The sequence below is a fragment of the Gobio gobio genome, assembly GCF_949357685.1.
Source record: "Gobio gobio genome assembly, chromosome: 17".
Taxonomy (NCBI): domain Eukaryota; kingdom Metazoa; phylum Chordata; class Actinopteri; order Cypriniformes; family Gobionidae; genus Gobio; species Gobio gobio.
Genome location: NC_137110.1, coordinates 11,266,183 through 11,277,911, shown reverse-complemented (window position 1 = coordinate 11,277,911; position 11,729 = coordinate 11,266,183). Strand labels below are relative to the sequence as shown.

Genomic DNA, 11,729 nt, shown 5'->3' with positions numbered 1-11,729 from the left:
CTTTTGATTACCACTTTGCATTTTGTTATCATCTTTTTGTATGTAAATGATGATTCAAATATAGATTTTGCCATCCATATCTGAAGTGAATGACTTTCTGATCAGTGATGTCTGACTATCGTTCTGTTGAGCAGATTCTGTTAAACTGACTGCTTTTTTGTTCAGAAATTGTACTGATCCAGTTCATAGACAGTCAATGATTTGACCGTAATGTTTGACTTGAAATGAGCAAGGAAAAGTAAAGTGTAACTTTTCGGTTATAGTGAAATTTAGTTGAAAAATAATTTAAGGATAAAGGATATAAAGGAGCATGACATAAAAATCTGGGTCACTGAAACAAACAGTTTTAAAGGAATGAGCTAAAACCACTATTTCTTATTAATACTAGTCTTGACCAACCACAGTGGTATGTGTATGTGTCACGTCAGTGTGTATTTGCAATTAGGGAAGAGATGCCGACTTCCTCCAGACATGCTGTTCAGTAATAAAATCTCTCGCTGGCATTAAGATGGGGCCTGGGCGTCTTCCTGACGAGCTTGGCATTTATACTTAATTAGGAAAACACTCTGGTCTGCTGAACCTTTAATTACACACCATTCATCCAGCTGCTGGAGATGACCCAGACCAACCCTTTCCATACTCATCTGAAATTAGGCATGTTTAGGGTGTGATACATCACTGCATATCAAACAAAGCGGCGATAACTGGTCGAAAATAAGTCAGTGTTACTCAGCTTTATCTGCAGCGAAGGTTAAGCTTCAAATATTGATTAGCACGTCAAGCTAATTAAATTACCATTAGTAGGCTACTATTATCAGGATAATATCGCTTCTCAAAGGAGCTATTAAACTCTTGACATTTACAATGAATATAAGCGATCACATGACTCTTTGTTCTACTATGTTGTACAAGCAGCCATTGCAAAACTTAATCCAGTTTAAATCCCGCAGATTAAAAAACGGCCAGTGATTATTCATGTGGAATTCGAGGCTGGCCCAGCAAAGACGCTCTGAATTAAACAATCTTGCATTAGATTACATCTAAGAAGCTACATATGAGATAATTAGACATTGATTTCTCTGTCCTGCAAAGGAAATAGGGCGAATACAGACATGACATCAGCACTTGAATGGATTTTCCCTTGATGAAATGTTTTACTTTTCAATTAAAAATAATTGTTGTATTATTTGAATGTATACTCAAAATTGTATGTCTTTTTTTTGTAGGAATATACAAAATAATTTTAAAATTAAAATGTAACAAATAATATTATACATTATTATTATTTAAAAAAATAATAGAATATTAAATCAAATGTTGCTTGTAGTTACTGTTTCAGGTAAATTATAGTTATCTGTTTTATTGGTTGTATTGAGATCCTCATTGTATTTATGCAAGATATACTGTTCTGATTGCAAAATAATGGATATAATAACCAATTAAATGAAATCCTCTTTTAAAAAAGAGGACCATGTACGCTGCTGCTGCAGAGCAAATACTGGACTTGCTACTGCCAATACATACACGACCCGCTGCTGCTGTATATGAATTACCAGTAACAGATCTATACAGGTGGAGCTAGGGAAGGTGGAGGGTTTCTGAAAGCACTGAAAGCAAATGTTGAGCAGAGGGCTCATTGGCTGCTGATACAGCAGGAACCAATCATCTTAGTTCACCCGAAAATTTAATTCTGTCATTAATTACCCTCATATTGTTCAAAACCCGTAAAACTTTTGTTCATCTTCGGAACAAAATGAAGATCTTTTTTTAATGATATCTGAGAGCTTTCAGTCCCTTCATTGACAGCCTTTGCAACTACTAACAAATATTCATATTTAATAATTGTTTAATCGACATCATCAATAAACCCGTCTCCGGCATGATGACTCGATCTTTCGAATATTCCTAATAATTGTTTAATCGACATGTCATCCTCAATAAACCCATCTCCGGGGGGATGACTCCGATCTTTCGAATATTCCTATTTAATAATTGTTTAATCGACATGTCATCCTCAATAAACCCGTCTCTGGCGTGATGACTCTGATCTTTCGAATATTCCTGTTTAATAATATTTTAATCGACACGTCATCCTCAATAAACCATCTCCGGCGTGATGACTCTGATCTTTTGAATATTCCTATTTAATAACTGTTTAATCGACACATCATCCTCAATAAACCATTCTCCGGCGTGATGACTCTGATCTTTCGAATATTCCTATTTAATAATTGTTTAATCGACATTATCAATAAACCCGTCTCCGGCGTGATGACTCCGATCTTTCAAATATTCCTATTTAATAATTGTTTAATCGACACGTTATCCTCAATAAACCCGTCTCCGGCGTGATGACTCTGATATTTCGATATTCCTATTTAATAATTGTTTAATCGACATGTCATCCTCAATAAACCTGTCTCCGGCGTGATGACTCCGATCTTTCGAATATTCCTATTTAACAATTGTTTAATCGACATCATCAATAAACCCGTCTCTGGCGTGATGACTCTGATCTTTCGATATTCCTATTTAATAATTGTTTAATCGACATGTCATCCTCAATAAACCCGTCTCCGGCGTGATGACCCTGATCTTTCGAATATTCCTATTTAATAAATGTTTAACCAACACGTCATCCTCAATAAACCATTCTCCGGCGTGATGACCCTGATCTTTCGAATATTCCTATTTAATAAATGTTTAACCAACACGTCATCCTCAATAAACCATTCTCCGGCGTGATGACCCTGATCTTTCGAATATTCCTATTTAATAATTGTTTAATCGACATCATCAATAAACCCGTCTCCGGCGTGATGACTCCGATCTTTCAAATATTCCTATTTAATAATTGTTTAATCAACACGTCATCCTCAATAAACCATTCTCCAGCGTGATGACCCTGATCTTTCGAATATTCCTATTTAATAAATGTTTAACCAACACGTCATCCTCAATAAACCATTCTCCGGCGTGATGACCCTGATCTTTCGAATATTCCTATTTAATAATTGTTTAATCGACATCATCAATAAACCCGTCTCCGGCGTGATGACTCCGATCTTTCAAATATTCCTATTTAATAATTGTTTAATCGACACGTTATCCTATATAAACCCGTCTCCGGCGTGATGACTCTGATCTTTCGATATTCCTATTTAATAAATGTTTAATCGACATGTCATCCTCAATAAACCTGTCTCCGGCGTGATGACTCCGATCTTTCGAATATTCCTATTTCACAATTGTTTAATCGACATCATCAATAAACCCGTCTCCGGCGTGATGACTCCGATCTTTCGAATATTCCTATTTAATAATTGTTTAATCAACACGTCATCCTCAATAAACCATTCTCCGGCGTGATGACCCTGATCTTTCGAATATTCCTATTTAATAAATGTTTAATCAACACGTCATCCTCAATAAACCATTCTCCGGCGTGATGACTCCGATCTTTCGAATATTCCTATTTAATAATTGTTTAATCGACATGTCATCCTCAATAAACCTGTCTCCGGCGTGATGACTCCGATCTTTCGAATATTCCTATTTAATAATTGTTTAATCAACGCGTCATCCTCAATAAACTATTCTCCGGCGTGATGACCCTGATCTTTCGAATATTCCTATTTAATAAATGTTTAATCAACATGTCATCCTCAATAAACCATTCTCCGGCGTGATGACTCCGATCTTTCGAATATTCCTATTTAATAATTGTTTAATCGACATGTCATCCTCAATAAACCCGTCTCCGGCGTGATGACTCCGATCTTTCGAATATTCCTATTTAATAATTGTTTAATCGACACGTCATCCTCAATAAACCCGTCTCCGGCATGATGACGCCGATCTTTAGAATATTTCGATCTAATATGACCTCTGACCTGTAAAGTTGCCTTATTGCATCAAATTCTGTTGCATTATTTTCCTGTTTAACACTGTGAAGCTGTTTTGACACAATCTGCATTGTAAAAAAGCGCTATATAAATAAAGTTGACTTGACTACTATTTTCAAGGCCCAGAAATGTAGTTAAGACATCATTAAAGTAATCCATGAGACTTCACTGGCTTAACCACAATTTTATGAAGTGTGCTTCGTGTGTGCAAAAAAACAACAACATAATTGACCACTTTATTAACAAAATATTAATCTCCAGTGCACGTTCATGAGAGCACCACAACGCATGTGTGATGTGTTGACGCGAGAGCAGCCATTGCGTGTGTTGGAGATTCGTATTTTTTAAATAAAGTGGTAAAATATGTTTTTTTGCTTCATAAATTGGAGGTTAAACCACTGGAGTCACATGGATTACTTTTACGATGTCTTTACTAACTTTCTATGGCTTGAAAGTGGCAGTTGCATAGGCTGTCAATCGAGGGACAGAAAGCTCTCAGATTTTATTAAAAAGATCTTCATTTGTGTTTTGAAGATGAACGAAAGTCTTACGGGTTTGGAACGACATAAAGGTGAGTAATAATTTTTTGGGTGAACTCAGTTGAGCTACTGTTGTGAAAAAGTACAGTGGCTACAGTACTGTACACTACAAGCTACAAACTAGAAACTGTTCTTTCGAAACATTAGTTTGACATTTTTTGTGGCTTGTAAAACTACACCATCTTCTTGCCTTGCAATGTAATTCTAGCCGCTTAAAGCCCCCAATGAGATATGTCAGCGAGCCAGGCTTTTGACATTTTTATTAAGTTTTTAACAGGATTATAAAATTCAACACATATGCACCAAACATTTTTCCACATGCACAGTTTTAGTATACAAGACAAAACGGTTACTTTTCAATATGAAAACGTCATGTTACAGTATATGTAAGTCATCTCACAGAGATTATTCACTAATACATCAGTATTAAATTCCCAGGGCCGTGTGCAGTAGAAACGTCAGGTTATCAATGCTGGCCGACTCTAAAAATATATAGTCACTATTTACATCAGGCCAAGGTATCGTCATTTTTCATTTCAGATTACTTAGAAACATAATTGGATTGAAGCGATAAGATCTGTCATTAACAGCTCAGATTTTCATATCATATCAAAGTTTTGCCAAAGGGAAACCATAATGTGAAGAAACACAACTCACTGATTATACGGCGTACACAAAATTAGGCAAATTAGACGTCACAATTTTAAGAGTACCAAAGAATATCAATGCTATTAAACAACAATTATTGTTTCAGTGTTTATATGCATCATTACGCAGATACTGTAACTGAGGGTTGATGGGGCACATTAGAACATAGTTGGAGAAAAACAGTGAATGGAAAAACTAGCATGTTATTTGTGAAGAGGGTGTCATAAGCATCGTTATTTTTTTTTAATTGCTCTAATATGAAATACTTATAGTACATTTCAAATATCTATTTTCATTTTCCTATGCTGAAAAAAAGAACAATGAATGCTATGTCTGAAATAATAGACAATCGTAATTCCAAAGAGAACTCTGAACTATAAAGAACACTTGACCATAAAATAAATGTAAAACTGTTCATGATACTGGGTTTAAAACGAAAAGTGTTTGTAACCCACTTTACTTCTGTAATGTAACATAGGGTAGAATTGTATGGCATTTATCCAACCGGGATAACTTAGACCAAAAGCTATCTCATATGAAAGATCTTGAAGAATAAGAGAACTTGGTGACCAATCGAAATGGAAAGTTGTTTCGGGGCAGAGCCCATTTGAAAATAAGTTACAATGAAACCAGGAATGTGTATTAAGAAATGCTTAAATGTATACTGCCATTCAAACGTTTGGTGTCAGTAGTTTTTTTTTTTAAAGAAATAATATTCAGCAAGGATGCATTACATTGATCAAAACTTACAAAATATTTATTTTGAACTTTCTAATTCATTAAAAAAAAACGTATCACGGTTTCAACAAAAATATTAAGCAGCACAACTGTTTTCAACATAGATAAGACATGTATCTTGAACATCAAATCAGCATATTAGAATGATTTCTGAAGGATCATGTGTCACTGAAGACAGGAGTAATGGCTACTGAAAATTCAGCTATCACCGGAATCATTTACATTTCAAAATATATTACAATAATAAAGAGTTATTTTAAATTGTAATAACATTTCACAATATTACTGTTTTTACTGTATTTTCTGGTCAACTAAATACAGCCTTGGTGATCGTCTTTCAAAAACCCAAACTTTTGAATGGTAGTGTATGTCTGCATATCTTTACTTTTCTCTTTCTCTTTAGCACTTTTTGCTAAATTTCCGTCTCTCATTCAGTCAATCCAAGCACTGAATGGGAGAAGAGAGCAAGGACATCTCAGACACTCAAAGCTCAAACTCCACACAAGATGGCTGACAGGAACACCGACATCAGTCAATCAAGAGTCTGCATTGTGACAGAGCAGAAAAATCAATATCCCATTGACTGGGCCGCTGCAGCCTAATCAAGGTGCCCAGACCTTTATGAAAGCTTGAAGGAGAACAGATAGGCTGTCCTGATTTGGACTCAGCCTTTTTTCTTTTTTTTTTAATCTCCCTCGCTAACTTTTTAAACATGTCTTCATTGGCTGTTCCGCACCTGTTCTGGAGTCTTGGACAGGAAGGCTGTGTCACCTTGGTTCACTACCTTGTGCTTTCTTCTGACTTTGAGAAGAACAAGTGCAAATTATGGACTCTACAGCCTGAAACCGCCATGACAGAGCCAGGAACATAATGTCCAGCGAAGGCACTATTCCTCTGCATTAAAAGGTCACCCTTCGTCTCATTGAGGGTAAAAAATGAAATATTCAGAATTCAAGGCGCATTATATGGGCATCAACATGAGATATGATCTCCATATATTGGTAATGCAATATCATAATGTGACTTTTGAACAATAATACAGGCTCAGGAAGGAGAACCACCTTGGTAGGGACCTCTGGAGGCTATCACACATTGTACTTGTTTACAATCTTTTCACATCCGCAAGGCCATTAGAGCTATAAAAATTTGATACGAGTCCCACTTCCAGCAGTGTTCCACATCTTGTCACTTAGTTTTTTTCGCCAACTTGTTTTGCAGTTTATGTGCCAGTTTACTAACATGCACAGACACAAGTACAGACATGTATGAGTGCCTTTCAAAAGCTTGCTTTTCACTATTTTTTTTGCAATTTGTTACAGTATATATTAAAGTTCCCATATTACCTTTCGTGTATTGTGTTATATAGCTGTTTGTGAATGTAAAAAGTGCAGGATAAATGGAGTTATTGTCTCCCCCGAAAAACAGAAACGATTCTGAACCGACTGAAACGAGTCGCCAGTAATTCCAGTCTTACTTCCTTAACAATTTTGCATAATCCCAGCCTATTGTCTTCATTGGCTGCCCGTGAACAACATCTACTTTAACCTGTCCTCAAACACTATAGTTGTAGCTGAAGCCTGGAAAAGTTTTTTTTGTGAAAGCAAATCCACTTCAAAAAGGATCAGGACTCGGGCTCGAATAGATACGGTAAAACAGACCCCATCATTACTGTTCCTATAACTGTGTATACAAGTGTAGCGGAAGCCTCCGGCTCAGAAATTCAGATAATTGTTGTTTCATTTCCGACACGCACTGCAAGCTGTAGATCAATCACAACTTACTAGGCCAACTAACCAATCAGAGCAGAAAGGTGGAAGAGACAGAATCCTTTATCGAACCATTTCAGACACTGTGAGGAAAGAGGTGATGCTACAGTGTATATTATGAGAAAATGAAAGTGTTTTTTTGACCTTGGAGACATGTAAACCTATTGTAGGAGACCTCCAAAACAAAATTAGGAACCTTAAAATAGCATAATAGGGACACTTCAAAAGGCATGAATGGGTTGCGAATAGCATGATGTAGTGTGGCGGCACTAACAAAAGGAAATTAAAGTGTGAAACTGGTTCAGCTGGATGACGTATACAAAGCAAATTCTCATAGGAAAAGCAAGCCTTAATCGTGCAGAGTGTCTAATGCTTAATGCATCAATAATTTAACTGTCATGAAGTGTCGAACAAAATGCTAATACCCATCAAAGAGACTGAGAGGGAGCCTTTGGAGTCGATGGCACTGTAATCGGGGCGGGACAGCCACGCTCATTTCTTTACTAATGGAGTATTTCCATTAGGACAAATCAATGCACAGCTTTGTTAACCCAGACCCAGAACTTAGTTAGCACAAAAGAAGCCACAAACAGATCCGAAAATCTGCATTATATTAGAGCAACTTCCACCAACACGGGGTTCTTAGCCCTTGTCCTCAACTGCAAAACTATTTTCATCTACTTTGGTGTGTACATGGATTTAAGGCATTGATTGTTCTTAAAGATCAGAGGAAAAGATGTTGCACACATTGGCACACTGCATAAAGAAGCGTTTTATACAAAAAACAAAAGCATTTTGTGTTTTTTTTTTTCCTGGTTGCAGAGTGCCAAAGAAACATATCATATTATATGCAAAAAATCATTTTCTTAAACTGTATCTTTTGTCCAATTATAAAGATATCTAAACACTCTGAAAACAAGATTATTTTAGTTGTTTAAAACAACAAGTATAATATCATAATATTAATTACATTGCATTAATATAATATAATTAATATAATAATTAAAAAAAAAACACTCTTTTCTTACCACCATAAAATATTTAAATTATGATAGCATTAAAAAAAATTGCCAGTGGGGGTAAAAAAATTCAAATAAACAAGCTATATTCTCTGAAAACAAGTCTTAATATTTGATGTAGTTTTTTCTCTGATTAATTTATCTTTTGAAGTATGTTTAGATATTTTTACAGGGGACCCCCCCCCCCCCCCCCAACAAAAAAAATCATTAAGAAAATGTTTTTTTGCTGTTTGCTTATCCCAAAAACCCTTATGACTCTCTTGCAGAGCTCTGCCATGTTTACTAATGATGAATTTCCCAAGATTCCCATGACATTTCAATATCCGGCTCTTTCATACATGTTGCCGGAGCTGGGGAATCCCATCAAGTCAGACTGTGATGGGAAACAAAAGCCGTGTACGAGCGAAGAGCAGAAATTATGTTTTTCTTGGTGCAGCTGGGTCTGGTGCTCATGGGAGGCGAACATCAGGAGGCACTGAGCGTCGACAGAGCGCAGATTAGGAGCGGAGAGAGAGAAAGTGTGCACAGCCTTCCCGCTCTGGATCCACGTGCACCCATGCCTGTAAGCAAATGCAAACACAACCATTAAGAAACGCTATTTAACCTCCCAAAGGAGAGAAAGAGAGCATTGTTGCTTCAATTCTCTGACAGCTCCTTCCTGTATCAAAGAGCAATTGTATATAAGGTCAGCTCCACTATTTAAATTATTAGACTATTTTCAAGAACAAAATACGTTCTGACAGTCCATTATATATAATAATATAATATATATAATAATAGTTGGATTGAATGGTTGACCATGACAAATTAAATGAAACATGATACTTTATCTAGATGATAGTTTATCTAGCATATCTAATATTTCTAACCACAACAATAAAAACACAAGATTGCTGCCTCTAATGCTCATCATATCAATTCATACCCTGTTCATGGAAAGAGCCATTATTGAGGAAAATGATGGTAATGCTTGAATTGAATCTGAAAGCAGATCTCTGTAAGAAGGGGAAGGGAAGTAGAGCAGTTTTGATTGCTGCCCATTTGAGGGAAGGAAGGAATTGGGGGATTCTCACTCATTTATATGCCGCCTGGGCTCTGCAGTGACAGAGATAGATAGCAGAGGAGTGTGCATTTCTTAAAAGGTCAGATTCTATGACACAATGAAAGACTGAAGCGAACAGAGCAAAATATTTAGGCGTCCAAACCGACTGAATCCCCATTAAGAGCTTATCAATGGCAGCGGAAGACGAAATAAAAGACGGCAACAGGAAAAAAGAGACTTACTGAGTTGGTGGATGTGGATAGGCTCGCTTCCTTCTCCCAAGCCCCCTTCACTGAGGGTCTTGATCTGAATGACGTAGTTGTCATTTGGATTGAGGGTCAACTCAACCGAGGTTTTGTTGGTGATGACAGAGTACATGTCGTTATTCCGGTGTCTTCTGTACAGCACCTGCAGATGATGGCAACCCCAATCAATCAAAGTGTAATCTTTTTAAAAAAAAAAATTAATTACGTTATGCCCATCAATTACATCTATTGCATTTAGTCACATATTTGCTGAGAAAAGCCCCAAATGAATATAATTCTAAGATATTACATTATTGTGGCATTATAACAGACATTCCAAACTTATAAAAGTGCTTATTTTTTAATTAATTATACTGAATTAATGCATCAACTAGAAAGTTGTAATAAAAATGTAAAAAAAAAAATGTATTGACAGTTCGCACAGACCCGCCCCCTTTAGTTACTGTTGCTATGTCCGACAAGCCGCGCTCTCACACCACACATCATGTTCTCACGCAGTGAAAAAAACATTGCAGAGTATGAAATGTAAACAATAAATAGCGTTTTGTCGCTCTTTAATGTGTGGTGACAGGTCGCTATAGTGCTTCAGTTAAAGCTGCTCGTGAACCGATCATCTCTTCATTCTAGTTAATTTATAGTATCAAATAAACATGAATCAACTTCAGAAAGAATGTGGTTTTAACCGTGGAAATATGTCAGTGTACACTGTTTTTAAGTTCAAGTCCATCGACGTTAATCTACGAACTCTCTTGTCTGCTTTGTCGGACAAAAATGCCGGAATCAGCGGATTGTGATTGGTCAGATCGCCTGTCAATCAAACTCCGGCGAAGGGTGAATTATCTGGATAATATAGTGCTTTCCCATGCAACACACACCCACACCTGTATATTTTGGTCCCAAAAATGCAAGCCTATTTCATCACTGACATAATCAGATCGCTTTGAACACCTCAAATTTTTAAGTACAATCAACTTGGATGTTTAAGTGATTTCAACTTAAATTACATGACTTTAAAAATGAGTTGCTTGCTTATCAAAAAGCTGCATGATTTGAGGCATCAAAATCATGCAGTTTAATATTTAGTGGTTCGTTCAAATCTCTATCCCCAAGTATAATCAATAGCAGTGATGTTTGCCATGAAAGGAGTTAAACATAGGTGATGCCCTGTTATTCTAGATAATGTTTACTGATGCTAATGGCTAGTGCTTTTCCTCTGAGCTTCATGACTGTTTTCCCTTGTGGGGAAATTAGCACTGTGAGAGCTGTTAATTGCATGCATGTGTAATTAAGAGAGAGGTGGAATGAGACATGAAATAGCATAGGCTGTGCCCTTATCTATAAAAACACACAAATGAATGGTTTTAGGGCATGTAACCGCCATATCTTTGTAGCTAAATTACTGCACCCAACAACCCTTATTATGTATATCAATAGTATCAGATGCAAATAGGCATTGTACTTCCTGCCGTTATTGTTTAGCTCACAATGTACCAAAGGAGATGCCTGCATGCTAAAGGGAAAGCAATGAATTACCTCCAGTAAAACTCTCATCAAATATCCTAATGCATTTTTTTCAGGTGCAAAGGGATAATGTCACTCACTATGTATCCGGTGACCTCAGATTCAGTTTCGAGTGCGATGACGGGATCCCACTGAAGTACAAGCTGAGAGCCAATCAGGTTCCACTCTACATTCTGAGGGGGCTGTCCAGGCGCTGAGGTGAAAGATATGGACAGAAGGAGAACAAAAAGGTTCACAATGTGCAATCAATTGTGTTATTGCATTCCATAACATAAAAATGTTTGA

The 11,729-nt window shown here is 36.6% G+C and overlaps 1 protein-coding gene across 1 annotated transcript in view; it reads right to left on the bottom strand.

The window, feature by feature from the left end:
- Positions 1 to 9,080: 9,080 nt before the first annotated feature.
- The window catches only part of cntn3b (contactin 3b), a gene marked incomplete at its 3' end in the record, with an annotated part of 92,395 nt that continues 89,746 nt past the window's right edge, over positions 9,081 to 11,729 (bottom strand). The window contains exons 21-23 of the mRNA XM_079840223.1: positions 11,525 to 11,637; positions 9,900 to 10,065; positions 9,081 to 9,175 (exon numbers count right to left, since the gene is read on the bottom strand). Of these exons, the coding sequence (XP_079696349.1) occupies positions 9,081 to 9,175; positions 9,900 to 10,065; positions 11,525 to 11,637 (374 nt within the window). The remainder of the gene's footprint in view (positions 9,176 to 9,899; positions 10,066 to 11,524; positions 11,638 to 11,729) is intronic.